Source organism: Pangasianodon hypophthalmus, chromosome 15, assembly GCF_027358585.1.
Source record: "Pangasianodon hypophthalmus isolate fPanHyp1 chromosome 15, fPanHyp1.pri, whole genome shotgun sequence".
Taxonomy (NCBI): domain Eukaryota; kingdom Metazoa; phylum Chordata; class Actinopteri; order Siluriformes; family Pangasiidae; genus Pangasianodon; species Pangasianodon hypophthalmus.
Window position 1 is genome coordinate 10908242 of NC_069724.1, and position 27715 is coordinate 10935956.

At 37.9% G+C, this 27715-nt stretch overlaps 1 protein-coding gene across 1 annotated transcript in view; it reads left to right on the plus strand.

The window, feature by feature from the left end:
• si:dkey-112m2.1 (transmembrane protein 132D) overlaps positions 1–27715 on the plus strand; it is a 140107-nt gene that overhangs the window by 23415 nt on the left and 88977 nt on the right. Inside the window, exon 2 of the mRNA XM_026940837.3 lies at positions 25238–26150. Coding sequence (XP_026796638.3) covers positions 25238–26150 — 913 coding nt within the window. The remainder of the gene's footprint in view (positions 1–25237; positions 26151–27715) is intronic.

Genomic DNA, 27715 nt, shown 5'->3' on the forward strand with positions numbered 1-27715 from the left:
CGAGTCTGTGCCTAACAGGTCATTAAAACAATTAAAAGTTTTAATTAGCGCTCAGAAAGTAACAGCTTGACAAATCGGGAATTGTAAGAATGATTAAATTATAGCTGTGTAGCATTTTGTAAAAGAAAAGTGGTTTATTTTTTGGTTCTGCAGTGTTACAGGGTCTGGTTCAGGCTTTATTTACATATGAGCATGAATAGAAAAATAAAAATTATATTAATGAAGAGTATTTTTCATTTAATGTTTTCTTCATTTGATTCTAAATAATGGCATCATGGCATCATTCTGTGATTAAAACTTTGGCTTCTATACCAATACCACAAAAAGTACGAGCTTACAGGTACTGAAATGGTACCATGGTGTTGGTGAGGGGCATGAAATAATAAAAATCATAAGGCTGCACATCTCAGATTATCATTTACTTAATTAATTGTTGTGTGTAAAAATGGGTAAACTTGATAAACACCCACAAAACAGTGGTAGCTGATTTAATAACAGGCTCTCCAGAGGATTGTCTCTCTCACATGAGTAAAATAACATGTCTGCAGAGTCAATGCTAATAGATTAACCTGCAGCCTCAAAGTCACTTTGTGTGTATAAATTAATAAGACTGAAGGGCAGGGAATAAATTTGCAGAAGCTTGTTTACGCCATTTAAAGACAAAAATAAACCACTCACGTACACTCCTGGGCAAAAAAAAAGGGCCAAGCCCAAAATGGCAAAATATTAAGCTTTTAATGGTCTTAACAACAAATCATTGGTTAGAAAATTAGCAAGAAATAAACAAATAGATAAAGTAACTTAGTATGGCTTTGATTTCTTTAAACATTTAAGCCTTATGGGTAAACCTGTGGACAGCATTTTACAGAAAGAAGAGTCAGTGTTGTTCCATTCAGTGTTGCTTACTTCAAACAGTTGATAAGTAGTTGATAAATGTTTCCCAGTTAGACTGTGTTTAATGTGAGACCAAATATTCTCTATAAAGTACAAATCTGGATTCTGACCAGGCCAAAACATGAGCCTGATGGACTTGTTCTCAAGTCATGTTTTGGAGATCTTAACAGTATGGACAGGAGCATTGTCTTGTTACTAATAATATCTGATCGTTCCTCTTTAGAAAATAACTTTTCAATTGTGGGAAGCAAGGCTTTCTGCAATATTCTCCTGTACTCCAAAGCATTAAATGACTTTTCACAGTGAAGCAGCTCACCCGTACCAGCAGCTGAAAAGGCTCCCCACACCATGACACCTCTTCCTCCATGCGTAACTGTGGTAGAGACGCGTATTTCTCACTAGATCTTTGAAGACACCTCTCTGGAGCATCACCATGCAACTCAAATCTTGATTCATCACTCCAGACAACTCTACTAAACCACTCTGAACCAAACTTTCCGTATTCTGCCAAAAACTTCTGTCTTTGATGTTTTTCTGAGACCGCAATAGCTTTTTAACACATCGTCTAGACAAAAAAACCTGCATTAGATAACCATTAGATAGCCATTTTGGGCTTGGGCCATTTTCTTGCCCAGGAGTGTAGTCTGAATAATGAGAAAGTTTATCTAAATTACACCAGAAAGTTTTTATCAAAGTGATTATTTACTTCTGTGCTAATAATGTTGGTTTTAAATTAGACATTTACTGCACATTCACACCTCCTACACCAATAGCATTTAAAGAAAATGTTTAAAAAGCTTTTCGTTCACATTTATCTCGTAAAGCAAACTAATATCTCAAACTCACTGAAGTAGAATGTAAGGGATAAAACCGTGTTTTGCTCACTCACTCACTCACTCACTCACTTTCAGTAAGTGCTTTACCCTCGTCAGGGTGTGATGTGGGAACACAAACTGGATGTGAATCCAATCCATCGCAGGTCACCATTTATTTCCTTATATTTTAGGCAAATGGAACCAACTAAGTTCATAAGAAAATATCTCAGGCAGTTACAAACAAAAAGAACTGCAAGAGTGTGTTCACTTCTCCAAATAATAAAAATGGATATCACAAAACCTCGACGTTGATGATTTTCCTGAAACAGCATGTCCCCAACTGTTTTGTCTACCTCTGACTGTTACAAAGTGATGACACTAGAGAATCCTTCCATAAATATTAAATAAATCATCTTACAGAAGACTTCACCATAACAGCAATTACACACTTTTTTACAGTTCTGTGCAAAAGTCACCATTTTGTTTTCAATCAAATGGCCCTTCAGTACTTATTGTTAATTATTTGGAGGCACACAGTAATGATGAGAAAATGTACAGTACATTAATTCCATTAATTCCAGGTCAATGTTAGGGCAAAGGTCAATACTATAAATAAAATATTGTATTTAGAGATTTCATACTGTTTTTACTGTTAAAGTCCTTTGTGTAATTTGCTGTTAAATACATTTTCTTGTCATTATTGTTCATTACTGCTATTGTTCAGAAATCACACAAAGGTCGTATAAACCTGTGATTTGCAGCTGCCCTACTATCAGCGCTGCTGTTGTGGAAAATTAATCAACACTTTCTGACCAACCAGAAAGCAGAATTTAACAGTGCTGTGGTCTAAATAATCATATTGCACTGCTGTATCATTTGAGCAAAAATATTGATGTCAAAAACTTATTGCATCAGTCCCCTTTACTACTCTCTCAGTCCTGATATCTAACTATTCCTGGCAGTCAGATACCAGCATAGAGAAAACAGAGAAAATCAATTGGGCATGTGAAGTAGAGAATGTGAAAAGAAAACAAGCCTAATTTGATTTTTTTTTTAAATTCTTGTTTTCTTTATATCTGAAGCAGCCCCTCAGTCAATTTACTGTTTAATTTCAGTGGCCTGCAGCCAACTACTCTGCTATATTCCAGAGCTAACTGTGATGGTTTATTTGATTAATGTAGCTCCTGTAATCTGTAATTGTGTGTTTCTCTGCTTGTGATCCTGCGAAATATATTTATAGAGAAGCAGTGGAAATGGTCCAACGTTACAAGCACTCGGGGACTGTTTTTGACAGCAGACTGAAGTTTGAGAGGAACAACAACATGAAAAATAGAATGTGTGAACAGAGGCAATATTTTTTTCTTGGATAAGTTCTTGGGATTAGAACCAATATTTTATGCATATTTTTTATGCATCAGTTGAAAGTTTGAAAGAGAAAATTTCTTTCTCTTGCAGTACTTGGTTTTCCTTCCTCTAGCACTTGGTAGAAACCGGCTCGGAAACATCAGCATCACAGCTTCATTTCTTTGACATCTTTATAGTCACCAAAAGGCTGTTAAAAATTTTACAAGCAGCCTTCAAATGTCTTCGGTCGTCTCAGCACCATCTACCCTGCTGTACCTGCTGCACTTCTTCTTCTCTGGATGAGAGCCCCGGATTTCCTGTGTTTTGTTGAGAATCAGACTGTCGAAAGCCTTGTTACAGACTGTATGTATTCTTCAGCAGTGCTGTTAAATTCTGGATTCTGATTGGTCAGAAGGTGTTGATTAATTTTCTATAGCAGCAGTTCTAACAATAGTGTAAGTGAAAATCACAGGTTTATATTTAATGTGCTCTTTCTAACAAGTTATTGTTTCTATAGTAACATGTCATTCACAGAGACTTTTATGGTGGATGCTTATGGTTATAAATAAACTGACTATGCATTTATATGTATGAGTTGACTATTTTGTCAAGAGTGAGAAAAAAGGCCAGTGAGACATAAGTGATAACAGGAAGTAACTTGTCTCATAGACGTTCCTTAACATTAAATTTAACTACAAATGGATAAAAAGGTATGACATACCATTCTTTTAAAAATAAAAAAAATGTAATTGTTGGCAAATTGTTGTGGTATAAGAGGAACAGACCAGATGTGCTCTTATAGATAAATAACCAACTTTCAGATGGTAACAGTAACTCCACTTCATTGTTTATTATATTTCAGCATTCCCGAGTATTTTATTCCTTACAAAATATACATAAACATAAGAGAAGTGAAAGCCCTTTACTGGTGACAAAATTACTATAACACAGGCTCTAAAGTGGCTTATTGCTTTTTATAAAAGAGTGACGAAAACAATATGATAAAATCCATTGTTCAGTAAATTATTTAATTTAATAATAATATTCACAAGAAACAATTTGTCCGCCACACAATGTAGTCTGTTAAGCTTTGGTTGCTAGGCAACATAACAGGCATGTTGGGGCATTGCATGGACAGAACAATGGGTTAAATGTATTGCTTTTATTGGTTTAAATCCTGCACATTACTACAGTATTCAAATATTGGTGAATAGTGGTCACAGGTGTGTGTATATTGAGGAATTTACAGTGGCTTGGACCGTGGCTTGGACCGTGGCTTGGACCGTGGCTTGGACCGTGGCTTGGACCGTGGCTTGGCCAGCCCAAGCCAAATCTGTTTTCTAAAACGTAATTTAAACCACAGAGACCATGACCAGGATAAAGCAGATAATGTGGATGAATTAATGATGCAACAAACCTTGATATATCTGTTTTTTTGTTCCACAAGTTTTATATCTGACTGCTGGCTTCTTTTATTATTATTTTTTTGGTTCTCACGGTATCCTTGTGCTCTAACAATTTGTCCTACCTTATCAAACTGTCCTCCCATAGGGCACATTTATATAACAATGCTGAAAATATTTTTATGCTACTTCTTCTTTTTTGGGCTATGTCTACTTTATTACTGTGACCCTGTCAGAAAAGTATTGTTAACATATTTTGATATTATGTGCTATTACTGTGCTATTATGCCTCTAGCATTAAAATATGAATATGAAGAAGAACGAATCTCTGGAAGTGTTCATGCGGACTAATCCTTGGTCGGTCGTCTAGGTACATGTCTAGTGTGTTGTTTATTACAGTTTATTCAATAATTTTAAAAGCACAGAAAAAGCACTATTTTACACTAACAGGTCTTTAATTCCAAACTGGAGGAAGTGTAATTTATTTGTGAGCATTTTATTCTATAGCTTGAATAATTCTCGGGCCTGTGACAGAAAAATAAACCAACAAAGCAGCAGGAAAAGAGAAAACAATTGCACTAGCAGACCAAACAGAGCCACGTTTTAATCACATGGTAATTATATTTCAATCATGCAGATGAGTCAGTGGTGGTAGTTAAGCGGCTGCTCATGTGTGTAATTAAAAATGGGAATATCGTCTCGAATCTCTGAGAATGCATTCGCTGGCGTCTAATCAGAGCGGCTCGAGGCCCAGTTGAGGCTCCATCTTTGCAGAATCGAATCGTTTTATCTTAATTACCTGTGCAGAATCCATCTAAGGTTTTTTTTTTTGAGCATGTCAATTTCTGTCCCATGTATGCGGAAAAAAATCTTTAATAAACATGTCTCGGGCTGCCTGTGATATCGACTCGTGAGCGGTGATGGACTGATGGAGAGGCGTATGCTCTGCTGTATACTTTCTATCTGAAATAGATTATCCGGTCCTGTCAGGCGGAAGGGGAAGGAGAGCGCATGCCTCTGCGTGCTAACTGCCTGGCAGGCATCCAATCTCACCTTCAGCAAAAAAAAAAAAAAAAAAAAAAACATCTCACAGAGTTTATATAAGTTCAGCTCGTCATAAAAAGATGTAACAACGAAGTAGAAATAACCGGTTGCTATTTACATGTTAAGAGGGTGCAGCTAATATTGGGTAAGGCTTGTGTAAACTCCACCCAGAACATTAACCTGTCTTCATATTGGATCAGTGTCTTTAAATCCGAGTGTGTATTGATTGAAAGCTGATCTAGACAGAGAAAGCTATACTAGCGAGTAAAATCTAAACTAGCGAGTGAAAACAAAATTAGCAAGAAGAGCTACTGTGTAACTATAATTGGATCCTGATTCTCGTTGCCTGAGTGAAGTAACAGGCGGAGTCTCAGACAGAGGGCTGTCAATCAACCATGCTCATTAGAGTATTAGGCCACACCCATTAGAACAGACTCAGAATAGTGGGTTCAGCCGTCTGAGGGAAGTTTGCTTGCTCTTCAGTCAGTTTTATGTTGTGATGTTTAATAGAACACACACATTTGATATCATGTAAACTTTTGAAATATTTACACTGTGTTCTCTGGAGCTCTAAAGCAGAGACCCAGTCAGCACAGGTAACGTTATTAATCACAAATTCAAAGACAAGGTCAAAACCTGAACTATAAATTAGGAAAACAGGAAAACTCAGAACTGAAAAAACTAAACTCCTTTCTTGCCAGCCAGCTTGTTTGCTGTTTTTTTAAAATATGTAACTAGCACAGACACCTATTGTTGTTGTTCTTCTTTCGGCTGGTCCCGTTATGGGACATTGGTCCGCATATTTGATTTGGCACAGCTGGATGCCCTTCCTGATGCAACCCTTCCCAATTTTATCCGGGCTTTGGACCGACACTGGGAGTGCACTGTTGTGGCTGGGGTTGGTTCCCTGGCCGGGATTTGAACCCGGGCCGTGGCAGTGAGAGCGCCGTGGCCTAACCACTAGTCCTCCAGGGACCCTAGCACAGACACCTATTAACAGGTAATATTTCAATTCTTTAGCAACCAAACATTACATTGTTTCTTGGTTTCTAAAAGACAAAAGAACAGTTTAAATGCCTGTGTAGTGAGTGAAAGCTAACCTGTGCATATTACCAGTTAATATTTAAACACTTTCACAAACAAACAAAAAAAACCAGTACTTTCATTTTTTTGTTGGTTCATTCTGCAAGACAGAAGAACAGTTTAAACGAAGATTAATATATACTTTAAAAGGATCAGATGGTGTAAAAGGATCAGATTGTTTTCCTTTGGGACAGATCAGCTCCTCAGGTCATATTAGGTAGTTCTGTCAAGACAGGAAGTAAACAGCAAGTCAAAGAGAATGCAACTGAAAAACAGTTTTGTTCTCTCTTTATTCAAAACTTACTCACGGAAATTACACTGAAAGTTCATGTATTGTGTAGAAAAGTAATTTATTCATAATTTCATGATTCCATTCAATCCGTAGCAGTTTTGTCTGGATCTTGCTCGAAAAGACACAAAACCTTGTCGTGTATTGCTCGTCCTCTCAGCAGAGCTCCTTTTTCACCACAAAGCCTCAGACCTACAAAAAAAGATTTAAATGATAATAATGCAACTGCTATTACTGACCGTCTCCAACTCAGAAAACCCTTTGGCCAAAGATGCGACATTAGTTTCCTAATAATGAAGGTCAATTATATAAATGATGTTCACACTGTGATCCTGCAGGCCTGAGATGGAGGGATATAATTCTCCTCGTAATTACACTGGCTGTTTAATTGGTGTCACTTTTTGCTCCATTAGATCTGTATTTGTACATAATCAGAGTGAATATTAAATACATAACACAGTTGTACACAGTGACCCTGATTAGAATGAACCACTCACTGAAGATGAATGAATGATAACTTCATTTGTAAATGTTAATTATAATTATATTAATTATACCACAGCACTGTTGAATTCTGGACTCTGATTGTTAAGATGTTGATGAATTTTCTATAACAGCAGCTTGGACAGTAGTACAGCTGCAAATCACGTCTTTAATACGTTACCATTTCTTTAGTAAAAACTCCTTGATATGAAGTGTTTCTTTAAGGAGATGTTGATTTGACATTTATGGAAGGAGTCTCCAGTGTCAGTGCTTTGTTACCGCCAGACGCAAAGCTGTAGATAAGTTTTTCTACAGAGGAGTTTGCTCGGTTTCTCTGGAATGAATGTTTATAGCTGTTATAACGTAAGGGATAACAGGAACTAACATGTTTTGTTGACATTCCACACTATTTAATGTGACTATATGCAAATGATGATGTCACTTTTTAATAAATAGAAAACTATAAGAGGAATAAAACACTTGTGCTGTTATAGGAAAATAACTTGAGGGTGGTAACAGTAACTCGAACAGTAACACACGGTTGTTTATGACTTAATTAATTGACGTAGCAAAAGACTGTGATTACGACTCGGAAGCTGAGGAATGAGAACCTCATCGCTGTCATGCTTGAACGGAGCTGAAAAGCTTATCTGCCGAGATGTGACGATTGAGCTGAGCCGATTTAGCTGCAGGCTAACACACTACTCTGTTTCTTTTTGAGTGATCAGCGTGTGAATGTGAGAATGAATAAAAAAACTTGTGATTTGTGGTTGTAAGAATAGAAGAGCTCCTGGCACAACGTGTCTTCTCTGGCTTTTCTGTGCTGGCACGATGACGTCGGTGTGGGCCAGCTGGATCTGTTCCTGGACTCCAATCAGCTCTAAATGAAAGACAAATGTACCCAATTAGTCCGACAGCCGGTGCTCGCAAAGGGGCGACTTTGGCTGCTGGCTTGCTCGTCTGGCGTCCTGTAAATATTGACTGTCACTGATGGGGGGAGTGTGACAGTAGCTGTGGATCTGAAAGTGCTGAAAGACATTTGGCTGGTCCCCATGAGGAAAACTGCTTTTTTCCTTTTTTTTATACCAAAACTGCAGCTTTTTTAAATTAAAGAGCCATAGGTTTCTGTTTAGTTCCTGAGGTTAAGCTTAGGCTTAGATTTAGGTGTCCATAGGGATGCTGGATACTGGTATCTGGTATTGGACCATGCCTATTTACTTGCACTCTGATAATAACAGCTGATACCAGGCGATACTGTGTAACATAAGACTAGTGTGCATTGTTGCTCTAATGAACAGACGGTATGAAATGACAGCGATCTGGCCGTATTGCACGATTAATGATAGCAATCAAAGCCAAGCAGACTGCAAACTGTGCTCTGTGAAAATATCAAGAGGAAGAACTAGAGCACCTTCCTACAACACAAGTAACATGATAAAACATCTTAAACACAGCAGTCCACAGCAGCAACCGATCCTGCAGCAAATGCTGGCTAGGCAAGAAAAAAATGTTTCCTGACAGAGCTAGGTGAGGGAAAATAACAGCTCAGTCAGTTTCCGAAGGTGAACATAATTCACTCTTTTCCAATACAATCCTATTTGATCTAAAGTAACTAATGGAGCTAGCTAATGCACCTAATTTAAAATCAACTAGCTAACATTATAACGGAATAAATCTAGTAGCCTGAGTGCATGAACACACATTTGTGTGCTTTTTATGGCCACTATGTAAACCAGGGAAACATTAATAGACAAAAATAACAGCTTCCATGATTCCCCTAATTGCTTAATATTATGTACAGGTAGGTCACTCATCTAGCATCAGTATGGGTATCAGTTTCAACGAGTATCAAAATACATGCTGAGTACATAGTCAGTTTGAAAAAATGGCACTGATGCATTCCTAGACGTAGACGTACCATTAATTAGCTGACTCAATAATTGTGTCAGTGGAAGGTCCTCACAAGTATAGTAAAACGTGTGTGTGTATATCACATGGCTCAGAGGTGTGATGGATGTGTTAAAGGAGTGTTTCAGTGCCTCGGTGCTGCAACAGTGTGTCGTCTGACACCGACGCCTCCACCATCACTCTCAAAAACGTGTGACGAGTGTATGATGAGTGTGTATGATGAGAACCACACGCTGTATACGAATGGACATTTAGAAGCATACATAAGGACGTGTCTGTGTGTATTTTCTGTTTCTTTTATAAGATTTTGCTTTTCACTTGATTTAATTACTCATTTACACAGCAAAGCGTTTAATCTCGCTGCTTTCATTATTAACAAGTCTTAATAAATAAATGTGCAATAAATATAGCTTTTATTATTTTTTAATCATGATATCACAGCTGTACTGATGGTGAAGTAGGTGCTCATGATGGTGCCTGAACTGATCAGTAGATTCAGTAGATAAAAAGGAAAATCGCTTCATGAGACTTATAACAGAGGAAATTGTATACACACTGGTGTGTGTGTGTGTGTGTGTGCGGATGTGTTGTGCAGGAGAAGACGATGTGTATTACTGCATATCGTCCACTCAGGAGGTAGTGAACGCTCAGAGCTGTCAGAAGCAGAGTCGTTACTGAGCCGTGAACTGTGAAGCCTCTGTTCAGCTCCTGCAGCTTGCATTAGCGAGGGAGTGTTTACTGCTGAATTTACATCCAGCGCACGCTCTGTTTGTGACAACAAAACCTCCGCCGTGGCATCACGATGCCCAAAACTATCACATCCATCCTGGTGCTGCCAGGCCACGGTGCTGAGACGAGTTTAGAGGAGGCATTTAAGAGGAGGAACTCTCAGAACAAATTTCACTGTTACAATGATGAAAATATTTAAGGCTGATAGTAAGATTGCTGTTATTGGGTGTACACCACAGTGCTGCTGAAATTCTGGGTTTTGATTGGTCTGAAGGTGTAATTTTCTATAACAAGCAGCTCTGACAGTAAGCCATTTTTAACTTTTAACATTTTTTTAAATAGAACCCTACTAAAAGTAGAAAGGGTACCAAGCAGAACCCTTGTTTTTTTGGAATGTAAGAATATTTAATTTTTAATTTAAATAAGCCCTAAAAGAACCCTTGAAGAACCCAAATTATTGCTTATTATTTTCTTCTAAATGTCTAGAACATGTCAGGTGTTTTAACTCTTCAGAAAAAAATGTTCTTCAAGGGATCTCTAAGAGTTGAAGATTTGATGAGAGTGCTTTCACACACATTAGTCTGTTTGGTTTGGTTTCACACTGCATGTAAAAGAAAAAAACAGCTGTGGGGCATGTAAGGCTGAAGACGTCCTCAGAAAACTCCTTCATTAATTGGTCAGGAACGAGGCTGCAGAAGAATTTTAGTGTGTGTAGAAATCACAAAAATCAAGCAAGCACGGAGATTGTTATGTAAATAAGTAGTTTAAAGAATTTTTTGCGTTTGTTCATCCAAATCTCCAGAACACTCTCAAGACTACGTTACCCATCAGCCCCTGCACCTCATGATATCACGTGCCCCTGAGTCACATTTATGTCTAATGAGCATGTGTATTTAGGTTCTCTCTCTGATAGCAGTCTTTGTCTTGTGTCTGTTGTTGTGATGTCATATTCTTGTGTTCCTGCATTTACCTAGTTGTTGTTCTTGTTCATGTACCGTGTGTATGTTTTATATTGCACCGATTAAAACCACATCTGCACTTGCACCCGCCTCTGACTTCAATCCCTGACAAGCACATGGCATTTCTGCAGCTCTACAGCTCTGTCCTTTGGTTCAGTTTGCACCTTGCAGCTCAGATTATCAGCTCACATCTACAAAAAATTGTGCAACCCAAAACACACAGCATGTTTAGTTCACTGTTCGCTGCAAGAGTTCACTTGGAAGTGGAGTGATACCACATACCTCGCTCACATTCTCTTGAACCGGAGTGTGATTGCTGTGTTCTAACCTGCCTAAAGAACCGCACCGAGAGGGAGAACAAACCAGAGTTCAGAATAAACACTGTGTATGTGAAAGCTTCCTAAGACTACAGATTGTCTTTAATATCTACTCTCCATCATCTCCGCTCATGCTTCCACATCCTACCGTAAGCATGACCTTTGTTTTTTTGTTCACTGAGGGCGATGAGGTGTTAAATCCTTCGTCAGTTCCTCCTCCCTCTACCCTGAGAGAAATGGAATAAAGGATAAAGTAAGAGTATCGTGGGCTGAGATATTACCTGATAACAGGCTGTCATTTTCAAACCATTTGGACGTCTTTTGCTGTTTTTGTAGGGCCAATTGTACACCCACTCAATTACTCATCTCTGCTCCCCCCTTCAGTACGCTCTCCTGCCTGGAGAAGACTGACGACGAAACATCTCGCTGCGTCTCATGGTGCAGATGAGCAAATGTATTTATGTGAAATGTGGCTTGTCTGAGCGCCTGACAGTAAAATAGAGCTTTGATGGAATGATCGCATTTATCCATTAAATATTGTAGCGACAAAACGTGCTGATAAAACATCCCGGAGCAGCGGCGATGTGGGATCTCTCCGGCTTTATGACAGTCAGATTTCTCCAGTATTCTCCAACAGACGGTGAACTGAACATTAAAACATTAATATAAGTCAAATAAATACTTAATTGCAGCCCCTGAGGGCCGTGTCGGCATCATAAAGCACGCTCGTACCCATCAGGCTGCATTTGATATTATTATAACGGCTCTGATTTCAATAACAAACAGAGCATTTGTCTGTTTTTTTTCATTTGCATGTATATTTTTTTTAATACGAAACACCCACAGACATGAATATTAAAGCTTAATGCCATAATGTTTACACTTTACATCATCTGAATCAAACTTAAAAAAATACTCTACACCACATCCAGCATTCTTTCTTAACTTTATAAGAGCTAAATGTGACCTCCTGGGTGTGCATTTATATATTCCTGATATTAGCATAATCAAGTGAACCATGTCTGATTCGTGACAAAAACTTGGCTTTTTTTTATTTTTAGCAGTTATTAAACACAAATGTTGTACATAAAAGATGAAAATGATGTGCTAAAGAGAATAAAAACCAATGCTTAATTTGTCCACTGTTTCACTGTAAACCCACGAGAATGTGCAGAAGTGAGTAAATCATTTTATGAACCAATAAAAGTTACTTGAAGTCTTTATTGTTTTTTTTATGTGCCATTTTTTTTCTCTTCTCACCTAGTTGCTATTTCCGTGGTTAAGAATAAAAATATGGCACAATGGAGAACAAGACGTTTGATCTGTTGGTGGTTTTCAGATGCAAAATTTTTCTCCCTTCAAGCAAAGCATTAGATCTTCTGTCCCATTTCCTACACTCAGTTTATATTCATTATTTTTGTCATCACACTTCAATATAAATAGACAACAAACACCTCAGTCATGGCACTAGATGGGAATCAGACAGTTAACACGTCATTAAGAAAGAAACATAATTAACAGAATCAGTTAAATGACTAACATTTTTAAAGGGGATGAGAGGAGATTTGATTAGACACTGAATTTTCTAAGAGAATGAGAGAAACAGATTTCATTGGATATCTCTTCAACACACCTTTTGATAATAAATTTGATAAATTCTCACTGATACTTTTTACAATTATGCTTCTTTTCACTGTAAATATATTTGTATAATACTTTATTTTTCATTTGTGTCATGATCTCAGAAATAGTTCCCTAAATCTAAATCTTTCCTGAAATCATTTGGAATTACTAATAATTATTAGGCTTGTGTGATATAATGATTTAATCATCTCCACCCTATAGTGTTCTCAGTCTGTGGGGTGTCTCGATTTCTCTCATGGTAAATGGAGAATATTTTGAGTACGTTAATATGAAATAAAAAGATCAATGTATGTTCAACTTGGCTAATATTTGACAATTACATAGTTAACACTATATTGATTAATGATGCCACCAAAATAGTCTGAAAATGGTCAAAAAACAAAAATCTCGAGGACACATGCAGTGTTGGTTTGCCTACTCTGTAACACACATGCATGTGAAGGCGAGTCACAATCTGCTGGGGATTCGGATTTCAGCACAACAAGCAAGCAGTTCCCATCTGCACAGCTGATAATATTCTTACACGCTCTGAAATTTAGTAATGCTTGTTTTCCTGTCTTTTTTAGGTTGTCGGTTCTGGACGTTTAAATCGTTTGTCGTGATTTTTAAAAATTGCGAGCAGGCAAAAATCAATATAGCACAAGCCTAGTAATTATATTAAAAGGCAAAAACCCTGTAAATGTTCACAACGCTTCACAGTGTGCTGGTTAGTTTGAAAACGTTTGGCGGTTTGATGGTAATTTTACCGGACGTCTGTCTGCAAAGCGACCTCAGGGGCTTGTCCCCAATAGCTCATGTTGGATTGATGTTCCATCAAGAGACAGGTTTTCAGAGAACGCTCTATAGAGATATAGAGACACTTTATGAGGCAGCTCCTTGTTTTATGACTCGTAATAAAGACAGGGGCCGTTCTGGCTGAAAAGCTTTTTCTCAGCAAATCCGCAGGCACCGAGTGGTGATTATCCACCTCAACTTTTTTGCTCTGTTCCTTGCTGTGACTTCGGGGGGCGAGGAAGCTGATGGATGCTGTTATCCACCTTCGAGTCGAGTGAAAGCGACAGAGGGGGCATTAACCCTGAAATAAAGGCAGCCTCAATTCGCCGTGGTGCAGACTGAGACCCAGGGTTCATCTCATTTGTTAGGAGAGTAGAGAATGTTCTCTCTCCATTCCCTCACCTCTTTCCTGCTCCCTCAACGATGCTCCGTTACTAAGTGCTATTCGAGCCGTGGTTATTGAAGTCGTGCAGGCATTTTAATCGCCCGCCTCGTTGCCAGAAACCCACACTTCACACGTGTGTCTCTGTGAATTATGAACACTTAAGCACAGATATGGATGAGCTGCTCAAATGCAGGCCAGTGGATTTCACTTTTTTAAATTTTTTTAAAAATTGCTAATTTCTGCACTTTCGCATTAGATTTTCCCATTTCTAATGTAAGTGACAAAAGTAAACATGCAAAAGGTGTAATTTTAAAGGAAAACTCCACTGTGAATCACATTCATGTGATGTGTGTAGTGATTCTAGTGCCACTGTGTTGGTTGGTGCTGGATTTTCGTTATTCCCGTGAGAGGTTGATGTCACAGGGAGACATTGCAGTTACAATAGAGATTAATAGGAGGAACATTTCTCAAACATAAGGGATGACAGCCAGGTTTTGCTGTTAGCTCCTAAAAACCAAACAGCAAACTTTTCTCAATCACAGTTGTCCATTGTTCATGAGAAATCCAACAAAGTCCAACACGGCTTGATACGAGATGATAAGCACAAATCAAGTTCTGTACACATGCAGATGCAAATTTACAGCTGTTTAAACACTGACATAACATAAACCTACGTAAAACACTGTTCTCTCTTCATGAAGTCTGTTTCAGTTTTGCAGTTTTTAATTGCAAAGCCTACCAAAAGCAGCTGAACTACAGGAATGATTCAGTGCATGGTAGTGACCGATACTGATTCATTCACCTTAGTGATTCAATCAGAAAGACAGAAATGTGTTTCCCCAAAAAAACAGAAATTTCTTAAACTGATGATGTATTATTACAGCAGTATTATTATTACATGTATTATTGGTTCATATTAGATATTCACTGCATGTGCACATCTCCAATACCAACAGCATTTAAACAGAGTCTGCTTTTCATTAAATGGTTTTCATTACATTTACAGTATGAACAGAACACACACTCTTTTAATTGTGTGTTCATGAATGTTTTTTTTGTGTTTCACTGTTTTCATGTTCTACTATACACATAATTACGCACTTGTTTATCTGTTTGTACACAAAGACGAGTGCTCATTGTTTGGGTTCTTAGTAAATCTGCTTTTTTGCATGTTGTAGTTTTGTTAAATAGTGAGCATCACTGCAGTGCAATGGAGAAGCTTCCAGGGCCGAGGCCAGTGGAAAAGTGGGCGGTGACTGTTTCAGCTCTGTTTCACTATGATAACCGAGTCTAAAAGTATCATGGTTTTGCACTATTAACTGATTATGTAAATAATTCAAAACCATGATACTTTTAGACTATATATATATGTTAGCAGTATATATATATATATATATATATATATATATATATATATATATATATATATATATATATATTGTTGTTGAACATCCCATTGTCATGCTGGAACATTCTATACAAATTTGTGCAACTTTATGGCAACAGTTTGGGGAAGACTCACATATAGGTGTGATGGTCAGGTGTCCACATACTTTTGGCCATATAATGTATAATATATATGTATATACATACAACAAAACCCGAAAGGAAACCAAAAGATCAAACAAAAAATCCCTTAATTGTTCTTTCTGATCTGGGATCAGATTTCAAGACACGTTTCCTAAGTAATGTTGCAGGAAGAGTAATTAATGGAGTAATTAATGACGGCATGGGATAAGCGCTCTCTGTATAAATCACAGAGATTTATTCTTCACATTGCACATATACTCATCAGACTAAAAATTCAATGTGTACTACGTACACCTCATTTTAAGACAAACTTACTGTTTTGAGCTTAATGCTGCATTCGACTTACCTCAGAAGTGGGAAGTGCGGAATGACGTCAAAGGGTAAAAAATGGATGCCTCCATGTTCACCTATTAGCAGTAAGCTAGCCAGCAGACTGTGATGAATGATGTATATTTTCCTCCTTACAGATTTAACAAGCTAATATATCTGTATGTTGATTGGTCTAAAGCAAATACTTGTATATACAGCATAACACATTTAAAGTTAAGAAGTGCTACTTTGTTTACTGCTAGTGCTGTGTGCAGCCATGTTGATTTCACATCACTTACTGAACTCTGAGGAACTCGAATTTGAGGAGACCATTCCGAGTAGGAATTCCAAGTTGAGGGGGTGTTTTTAGAGGTTGGGAGTTATGACCACTAGTTGAGGGAAGTATTATTATAAGCACTAGTTGTAGTGCGAAGGGCAAGCTGCGCTTGATCATTAGTAGGTCACATGACCATAACATGTCTGTTGGCTATAGCTGTCCTTGGAACTCAATAACCTAAAATCCTCAGAAATGTTGCTTCTCTGACACAACATTTCAAGCGTCTATATTTTGTGGTTTCATTTTGGTTACACAGCATGAGATGAAAAACGAGAGTGCTTCATGGAGTGTCTTTATACTGAAGTGCAAAACCTCTTTTCCCACAGGATACAACACATTCTTTACCAAAAGGTAATCGTCTGATCATACACCATGACTAACCGCGAAAAAACATCACAAATTATGTTTTTACCTCTAGAACCTCATTGCTCAGCTACATCTCTGGGTTCTGTTGGGAATCGAGTGTAGCTCTTACATAAAATGGGTTTATTTATGTTAAAGAAATATCGAATCTTTCTGTTTTTCTTTTAGTTTTGTCTCTGTTTGGCAACTAATTTCCACTAGTTCCTGCGTTCGCTCTATTTTTTTTATTCATTAGTGGTGGAAATGCATTGCTCTGAGTTTCAGAGTGGATGTGATGTTATTACAAACCGCCGCAGGGCTGCAGTTTAACCCTGCTGTTTTGTTGAGATTGCTTTTATCTACTCCTGATTCTGGTTCCCAGAGCTGAATGGAGAAAATAATAGTAATTCCAAAATTAACTTATTTTCTGTCTTTATTTTTTTTCACCTAATTAAAGTAAAAAAAAAACATCTATTTTGATCATCTATCTCAGGTTGTCTTGAATATGGACCCAAAAGGATGTATATTAAAAGGCCAGATCACCACCACTTTTATGTTGAGTTCTAGACTCAATAACGGCTCTTCAGATTCACTTGATGCTCACTTTGCTCTTTGAAAGTGTATTTTGCCCTTTTAACCCCCTCAACACACAAACACACACACATGTGAACAGACACACACACACACACACACACACATCACATCACATAAAAATCCATTTGAGATCAACAGGCAGTTGGACTGAAGGCCGAAGTGCCATAAAACCCCTATGCCGGTCCCAAAGGTACTTCCCCTGGAACACTTAATGTTTCATTCCCAGCAGCCGAGGCTCTCAGTGATGGAATGACGGTACAAGGGAATGAGGGACTGAGCTCCTCTCAGGCTTTAGAGCACCAACCAGTTGCTTTAGTTGGATAAAGAGAATCAGAGCGGAGGTTCTGCAGCCAAGCATGACTAGCTCCAAATCTCCAATACCAATTTCCAACACCAAACACCTCGCAGGTGTTCCTATACAATTAAGGCTAACCGGGAATTGTGGAAAGAGATGTGTGCTTTTAACACTGTGCCTGAAAACCAATTAGTTCTGAGATTTAATTGGGACAGGATAATTGGACTTCTGTTTGTGTCACATTTTTGCTGTGAGCAATTTTCTTTAGTGTTACACTGAACAGTTAAATGTCCTCCATAGTAAGAGCACAGTTTCATCCTGAGGTTTTCATATCTACAGGATAAATGATAAGACATGTAAAACGCATTGTGTTTTATTACTTCTTTCCATGTTTGAATATAAAGCTGTGGCTAATTCATTTTCTGAGATGCGCCTGTCACTCGGATTTGCCTCTGGATGTTGGAATTTTTCATTTCCCTTCCACATCCTAACAATGTTTGAGATTGCTTTAATGTCCTCACCCTTGCTCGACAGATTTGTCTCAGGATTCTCTGATTTGTGCTGTTACATATACGCTTTCTGAATGGCTGACAATTTCTCTTGCAGGGAACATGGGCAAAATGCTGATTTCTTTCTATCTAATTTTTTGTAATGTTTTCCCCAGTTCCTCCCCAATTTGGTCACTTGCCAATTCCCATCCAGCAGCCAGCTCTCCCCTATAATAAAACCTCTACAAACCGGGAAGGTCGAAGGCTAACATGTGCTTCTGAGACATATGAAGCCAGCCAGAAGCATCATTTCGAGCTGCTGCTCATGCAGCATCACAGGGCAGCGTAAGACACTCTATGGAAAGCGCTGTCTGCCCTCTTCCACATACATGAGCTCACAGACACCACCAGTTGGCTAGTGTCACCATGATTGACAGCAGAGAGAGTGTATGCCACCCCTCCCACCTAGACAGCATGGCCAATTTTGCTCTCCTTTCTACACACCAGGGAGGCTGTGGCATCGTTGGAATTAAAACTCGTAGTCTCCTAATGATAGAGCTGTTGTGCCACTCGGGAGCCTCAGTATAAATTTTACTGTGTTAGAGAAGAGCAAATTTCCAAACGTTTATTTTGTATTGTTTCGAAGTGTATCATGGATGACATACAAACACTTATCATTTTTGGTGCTCTGAATATGTACCACTTTTACTGCATCATAATTCCAATTATAATTTGATTAACATTATATATTGTATATTGTATTTGGTAATATATATATCAAATACAAATTTTCTTTTAGATGCTAATTTTGTCTTATGCATTATTGTGCCAGTAAAACCATAATGGCTGCTGTTCTGGTTTTACTACAGAAACAGAAGCAAAGTGAAAAAGCCAAAGCATCCAGAAGAACGGTGGCAGGTTCTCCAAGATGTCTTTATTTTATTCTTGTGCATCACTTAGTATAAAAGGTGAACTTTAGTTATTTCAGAACATTGATAAAGAAAATGTTACATAGATGAATTATGAACATTAATTTAAAAAATGTTACATGGAAATGTGTGCATGTCATTAATGTTGTTAAAATGTAAGACTAGTGATTGGAAGGTCATAGTTCAAATTCCTGCACCGCTGCTACTGCTGGGCCCTTAACCCTTAACCCTTAACTGCTCAGTTGTATAAATGATCTATAAGTCGCTCTGGATAAAGGAGTCTGCCAACTGATGTAAATGTAAATTAATGAAAGTGTAATGACTAAGAGATGATGCATGGTATTAAAATGGTTAATAGCTGTGTATTTGTTAGGCATAGCCATGAAGGATATTGCCTTGTGCCTCATTAAAGTGGCTTGAGTAGGGCTGTTATGGTGTCACGGTTTCAGTTAGTCACGCTGTATTACCTCAATGTTTTCAAAGTGCTGTCTAAAATGCATTTCTGTCTTTATTTTGGCTAAGCACTCCGCCTTTCCTCACAGCCACTCTCTTTCATCTTATAATGACAAAATGTGATAAATACTGACAATGCAAGACATTTTATAGAAAACTCTTTCTCAAAAATATGTTTCAAAAGTCCTTTGTGGATTGGATTAGTTTAACATGAGGCAGTGGATTCATGTAATTACTACAGGAGTATCTCTTTAGTCCTGTCTGAATGCGTTATATCAGTAATTTTTTACAGACTGTGTGTGCATGTGTCTGGAAAGATTACGACATATTTTACGTTCTATAAAATGAGCAGTAGAACTAACGCCAGGTAATATCTATCCTGTCCAAATTGACATAAATATTGCATTACATCCTATGGGACAAACTGCAAGAAATGCTCGCTCTTTTCTATCATCTCCCACTGAAACCAAAATGAATCAAGATTTGCTCGTGTATCAAATGCAAAATAGAAAAACGAAGACAGCGCTTAAAAGGATGTGTCAGAGAAGCGATGCGATTAATGATCAGGCGCAACTTGTGTGGCCACGCCCCCTACTACAAACACTTAGAATAAAGCTCAGAACAATCAGTTTGTATTAAAATGAGGTGGATGTATAAGGTGAAGTCACGAAGGAAGTCCCATCTCTGTGATTTATACAGAGATCGCTTATCCTGTGTGAAGTGATAATTATTACTACAGAGGTCCTCCGACAACAGACATACAAGTATTTCTGGAAATCTAATCCTGCAGAAAGAAAAACAATTAGGAGATCTCATCTTTTTGGTTTCCTTTTGGTTTTCATTAAATATATTCAAGGATTTGCAAACACACTTTTACAAGATTCCTTAATAAGTATTTCCTTTAATTTTCACCACTGGGTTCTGTGTTTTTAAATGGTTGATTAATTCTGTGATACTGTTTTTTTTTAAGATAAGGTTATTATACTGTGAACATTTAAATCTGTAACACCCGTAGTGTTAATGTTCATGGTTTTTCTCACAGGTTAAAATATGAATTTGCATACTGATTGAGTTTTTAATGCTTGACTGTATTGATCCCAGACTCCACTCTGGCCCGGTCCTGGTCTTCTGACTGATCCTCATTATTACGTATGTTCTCAGCAGTTGGTCTTTACCCTCATCCACTAGCACGCTTACTTACAGTAAGATTATAGAGATTTTTATCGAGCCAGTTGTGAGAGAATGCTAATCCAAGGGCACTCCAATTATGTTGGCTCAAAAACTCAACTCGAGCGAGACTCCCTGCAGGCCGGAGACGGTGGCCGGAGGCAGCGCTCCATGTCTTAAATTAGTTAATAGCTCCCTCGCCTCCACCCGCTGTGCACTTGTCTGCTGTTGTCAGCATTTATTTCAGTGGGTTTTTTTTTTCTCCAGTGTGTGTGATGTGCAGATCATGGTGCACCACAGAAGCGTGGCAAAAGCAAAAATGAAATGCACACAAATGAATAAATTATTGATTAAAAAGAACAAATATATTCCATTACAAATCTGTAAAGTCCATCCACACACTAAAAGTGCATTAGGAAGAAAATGAAACATGTTCATATGAATATAAAACGTAGGTATTCCTAGATTCCTCAGAGTTTTTTTGTGTTACATTTCTATTGATATTGTGAACTCTTTCTGTGTCAATAGGTCATCACATTTTAATCATTGCTCGTATTTCAAACCATGAATAATAATAAAAATAAACATTGGATTTGAAGCCCCTCTCAAAAAATACAAAATATCTAGATATCAAGATACCAAAATATCAGACAACTTAAATATCAAAATCATGATTTCTCTTAACACTACATAATTCAAAAACCTAATCAGCCTTGAGGCGAATTTACTGTAATTTGCTGATTATCGCCCCATGTACAGTAGGAAAAAACACTCCACTGGGACAAAATGATCTGGAGTACATATACTATAAAAAAAGGATATTATAAGAATTTTTTTATTGCAAAAACAAAATAAAAATAATTGCTGATTCCTTTCCAATAAGCCTCTGTTTCCCACAAAGCTCTGAAATTGTGCTGGCAAGAAAAGAGGACACATCGAGTGCAGTGTCTGTGGAATCGATGTGACAGATTGTGCTTGCAAAATAAATCAAACTCCCGTAGCTCCAAAAATCATTACTGTTTAGTAGAAGTTGTTAAGATTCTGTCTACCCCCCCAACCTCACCTCTCGTCTCATCTTGTCTCGTCTCTTTACTGCTGCTACAAAAAGCAATAACATTACAGCAATAAAAATATGGATGATGCATCAGATGTCTCAGGGAAATTGTCTCTGTGCTAACTGTTTGTTCAGCCTCCTCTACAGATGTCTTTCTATATATCGCTTTCGTTCCTTGTGCTGTCTTAATTAGAAGTCAAGACGCATGATTTCTAATTCTGGGGTAAAATTAATGAGATAAAACAAAGGGAGAGATGTAACAAGGAGACTACTTTAACAGTGTATAAAATTGAGTGTTACAAAATACTGTATACATAATGCATATACATGTTTTAATAATTTTCCAAAGTGGATACAATATGTGCCTTAAATTAAAGAAATTCTGTTCTAATATCTCTTAAGTTGTTGCCAGAAACATAAAAATACACCACCTGTAGGCTTCAAGACAGATTAAGCTTTAACCTGGATTAACTCAATGTTCTGTTAATCCTAGTGTTTATCAGGATTGTATTATTTATACCATGACTTCAACCCAGTTTTACTTTCATAGTGAAATTCAATCCTGTTGCTCTATTACATTAAACTCACATTTTAACTGTAGTTAGGGATTAATTTTAATCTTGAGCCTGGGGTGGTTTAAATATCCAACGTTTCAGTATTTATTAAATAGATATTTAAAATATTCCTCAAGTGTAAGTTCTTATGATTGGTTTTATTTGAAAGGGAGAAAGTGTTAATAAGGATTGATCTCAAAAGAAACATTATTCCCTACACACTCAAAAGTGCATTATGGTTGCTCTACATCTCCTAGATTCTCTGCAGATTCCAGAGAATTCTTCTGAGATTGCTACTGAGATTCTTTGTGCTGTTTTTAATGCTGAATGAAAAATGCAGGCTTACTTATAAATGTCAGCGTTCCTGTTATCACTTACGTTATATAGCAGCTATAAACAGTCTCTCCCTCACCATCTTCTCTTTCTTTCTCTCTCTCTTGAAGTTAATGAGACAAAAGAAATGCAGCTTGTCATGCTACTGAGAAACTTCAAAGGATAAACTCCTCTGTCCTGAAGCTTTTCCCATGTCACAGCTTTACCGCTGACAAAGCTACAAAGCACTGACACTGGAGACTCCTTCCATATTTCCATGGGTGAAAAAATGGGCCAAGCCCAAAATGGCAAATATTAAGCTTTTAATGTTCTTAACGACAAATAATTGGTCAGAAAATGAGCAAGAATTAAATAAATGCACTCCTGAGACCTCATGTGCCGGTTTACTTTTGTTGCACTGAACTGCTTGTTTGGAGAAAAGCTAGAAACAGAGAAATTCACTTATATAGTCTTCTTGTACACAAAGGTAAAATCATAATAATGGTTAAAATGTTTGATGGAAAATTCAAACTAACACATGTCTGGGTGTACAAAACTTTCCAAAAATATCTTCTGGGATGTTTTTTCTTAAAAGATTTGTCATTATTTGGTTATTTGCCTCACCTGATGCAGCCCATCAAGGGCCACAGGGCTTAAACATTTAAAGAAATCAGAGGGAAAAGCTATCCTATACTAACTTTATTTATCTATTTGTTTAATTCATGCTAACCTGACCAATGATTTGTTGTTAAGATCATTAAAAGCTTAATATTTTGCCATTTTAGGCTTGGCCCATGTTTTTGCCCAGGAGTATATGTTAAATATATGTCTCTTTAAAGGCAACATCACCATTTCAATGACTACACACATTTTTAAATCTGTTTATGTGGAGCTTCAGCCTTTCACATCCTTATGAACGAGCTGTTACTATAGAAACGCAAATGTATTAGTATAAACCTGTGATTTGTAGCTGCACTATTGTCAGGACTGCTCTTATACAAAATCAGTCAACACCTTCTAACCAATCAGAATCCAGAATTTAGCAGCACTTTGGTATAAGCAACAATAAAACACTGACTTTATAAACTGACATTCGGTAAAGTGTGTTTCAGTTGGCTGTTATTTTCAACCTCTATAGAGGGACCCTTGAGAGTCACTGTGAAAGCTGGAGACTTTAGAGGCAGTAAGGCCTAGTCATGACCACTTCAGAATGAATTGAAGACATTGCCTTTAACTGAGTGCAATGCACTGTGTAATTTTGCAGCACAGAATATCACCTGGATACCGTGGCCTATAGTGGTGCCCTATATGGTTAAAAAAAGAATGTACCTTCTCCCTATTCCCTACAAAGAGTAGTTTATTATGGATAATCTATACCTTCTAGGTACATCTATGGACTTTACATAATCCTAGACAGTATTTAAATATATATTATATTAAGTAGTTGAAAGAGTACAAAACACAATGACTTGACTAACAGTACTGCTACTGTAGTAATAATGGACGGATAAAAGGCGTAAGCAAAAAAAATTATTCAAATAAGAGTAAAGAAGTTGTTAAAAAAAACTACTTGATTAATTACTTTTTACTTATATATCTATAATTGACGCTACCCTCCTAGGCCACTCCATCTAGCTGGCTAGCTAACTTAGCCAAATGTTTTTTGGGTTTCAGTAGCTTGCTAGGTTGATAGCTAGCTAGCTCATATTAATTCATTCAGGTTTTTTTTAGCTACTTGGTAAGCTATTTCGCCCAAGAAGCTCAAGCTGTAGCAACACTTAGATATGTTAAATAAGTGCTTTTAAAAATATCAGAAAATCATTTTCATATCAAAGTTTATTTACAGTGATTGCTTTGCGTCTCTGGTGTTGTTATGATCAGGGTCTGAGATATCTTCAGAAAAATAGATGAAAGTTCTAAGTGTCTTTGTCCAAACTGCTCAGAATTCACTGAAGGCATAGTGTCACAAAACAATTCTAATTCAACCCACATTAACAAGTGAAATAAACTCAACTGAACCTCACATTGTGGTGGATATGTCAAACCAGTGGTTTAGTATTAATTAAAGTTAATTAAAGTTGATTAAAAAATTATTATCTCTATCTGTAATGGTGATCAAAAATAAATGTGAAAGTTACAGTGAGCCATGTACACAAGCATTGTAACAAAAGTACATGCAGTTTGTTACGTTCCACCCTGATTATATTACATACAGTACATTAATTGGATACAAACTCTGAGCAGTGCATTATGGGATATTATAAGCACACTGGATATCCCTAAAAATAGAAATGAATCAGAAGTCACAGTTTAATCCCTGTTTTGTTTCAAATAAAAATTAAACTTCAAACTCTGAAGAATCCAAAGTGTTGTTGGTTCAGTCCAGCCTTAAAGAGTTAAACAATCTATGTAGTAATTTCAGGCGATATTTTATCATGATATCTGTGTTGTTCCCTGAGTGTACGATCAGTGGCCATGACCCCAGCCTTCACAAATCTCCTGCACCTCTCTTTCACCCTGAATCAGTGACGCAAAATCAATAGGGACTCTCAGGAGCCTCAATCAGCCCAAATATCTGCGGAGCACTGCTCCAGCTCGATAATGAGTCAGTCTGGTTGGGAAAGTGGGCCAGCAGACAGTGCACAGTGTCAGAGATAAATAACTCTCAGTTTGCAGCGTGGGGAGAAGCTCTGAGCAGCTGCTGCACTTCAGCTCTCGGGTTAAAGGTCTTATTGCAGAGGAAGTGAGTATAATCAAAAAAGATGAGTGATGTCTCTCCCTGTCTTCTTTCCTACTTGGCAGTGATGGATGGCCGACTGTTGCTGGAGGGTCTGCCAAGATTTGGCGCCGTGCCTACGTACCTGCCAGTGCAGTACCAGGTGCTGAACGCGGAGCTAGCCTTCTTCCTCAAGGAGGCCAACCAGGACATCATGAGGAACTCCAGTCTACAGGCACGCACTGAGCTCTTCTTCATCCAGCAGGCCAGGAGGAACCCTGTGGTCAATGCTAGTTATGGACCCTTCTTTGCGCAGCAGCCCGTACCCATGGAACTCCTTGATCCAGGGATCTTCAACAACCCATCAACATCTTCTTTGTCTTCATCTTCTTCATCATCCTCTCCACTTTTCACTTTTAACTGGAAGATTCAGACCTTCATCATAAGCGAGCGCATCCACCTCAGCTGGCCCAAGGTCCAGGTCTTGTTCTACATCGTAGGCCGGGACTGGGACGACTACAGCACTGTGGACCGTCTCCCTTGCATACGGATGTTTGCGTTCCATGAGACGCAGGAGGTTCGAGGTACGTGTCGTTTGAAGGGGGAACTGGGGCTTTGTGTGGCCGAACTGGAGCCGCTTCCCAGCTGGTTCAGCCCACCTAGTGTGGTGCCTGGAAGACAAAGAGCACCCCAAACTGAAGGCACCCCTGTGGAGCTCTACTACATGGTACAATCCACTGAAACTGGCGAATGCAACCCGGAAAGTTCCCGTAAGGCAGGTGCCATCCGCTCTGAGCAACAGGGGCCGGCCGGGTACTTTTCAGGGCCTACGCCCATGCGGAGGATTGGCAGCGTGCGTCTGTTTCAGCCACTGTCCGAGCTACGCCTGGACAGAAACTTTGTGGTGATGGTGCCTTCCAGGCCAATCAGGCAAAGGGAGACAGTGTCGGTCTTCCTGGCTGCTTCTGCTCTTTCATCAGTGGAGATCTTCACCCTCAGGTGAGAGACCTGTTTTGTTGTTTTGCATTAATTTTTGAGCAGGGGTATTCATCTAAAATTTGTAAGGGTCCAGTTACATATATTCCTTAAAATTACTTACGAAGGTCTCCAGAAGTTCCAGCAGTTATCTTTTAATGCTTAATATTAACGATTAGTTTGTGGCTGTGGTGCATCATGTTACCACTTTTGCCATGGACTCTGAGATAGAGATGTGCATGTGACCAGTTAATCCCACTGACAAATCCGACCTGGTAGCACAGTTATTATTTTTGAATGTACCGACCCATGAAATTTGAAGCACTTACTTAAGGAAAATGAACCTGAGCAACCTGTGTATTCCCATGCTAATGAACATGGCCTTTCTTTATCTCACTAGCTTCATATCTGACCATTAGCTGTGCTGGTTTATGTTTAGCAAACTGGAGTTGCTGAGCTACAGCCAATTTTGTTCATAGATTGATTGGCTCTGATACAGTATTTTTGCATGCACAATTCGGTCTGGTGCAATACTTTGCTGGGTCCGTATGTGAAACTTGGTCTGTCAGATGACAACCCCTGATTTAGAGGAACAATTTGGTCAAATATTAAATCTGTACAGTACAATGTTCCCCTTTATCCCAAAAATAAAAGGGCAAACTGCAGACATTAAACATGTCTTGGCTGATGGACTACCTTTGGGGTAAAAGAGAATATTGTGGTCATTTAATTTTTGAACAAATTATTTGTTCAGTATACAATATACCATTTTATTTCATTAAGAATCTCTTTGTGGAATTTAGTGCATGTTTACCTTTTACTGCTGTGATTTAACAGTAATGAAAATTTATTTTAAGCCCTAATAATATAAATGAGAGTTTGATGGAGCGAAGGCAGGCAACCGACCTGCGTGTAAATGAGTATATGAGGAATTAATATTAATATCTGGTTGTTGTGCTTCCTCACACCTAACAATCTAAATCAGTACTGGCACTGTGCCCTGTGTTATGCATTGACAAACGACTTGGCCAATTTGTCAGGCAGTATGAACATTAGCTTATAGCTTAACTGCTTTTGTCTCAGATGAATGATGATGAACTTTAAGTGATTTTACTCTCAGTAGGACCCTGATGTGCTCCATTTAAACATATATCAGATCTGTGAGTGTACAGGGGATGTTAATGTATCTATTAGCTTTCGAATATATATCTTGCTTAAACGAAACAGACAGAAATCATAAAACTGTAGCAATAAAAATATCAAAACTTAACAGCAATATGAGTATTTCACTGTTTTTGTTCTTCTCCCCTCGCAACCATCACTTTATCGGAAACTTAAGTTTTGGCCACTTCACAATCATATCATGTCATATATCCCTGAAAGATTTGCTTCCTGATATATATGCAATTTATATGACATTATGATATACATATCTATGTCCTTTATAAATCTTAATAAACCCCACTAATTACAGTGAAAACACACTGAAAACACTGGATGACCTACATTCAGGAAAATTTACATATTTATTCCTATCTCTGATTATAAGGATATTACTGAGGAATACTCTACAATGATGATTAGGACTA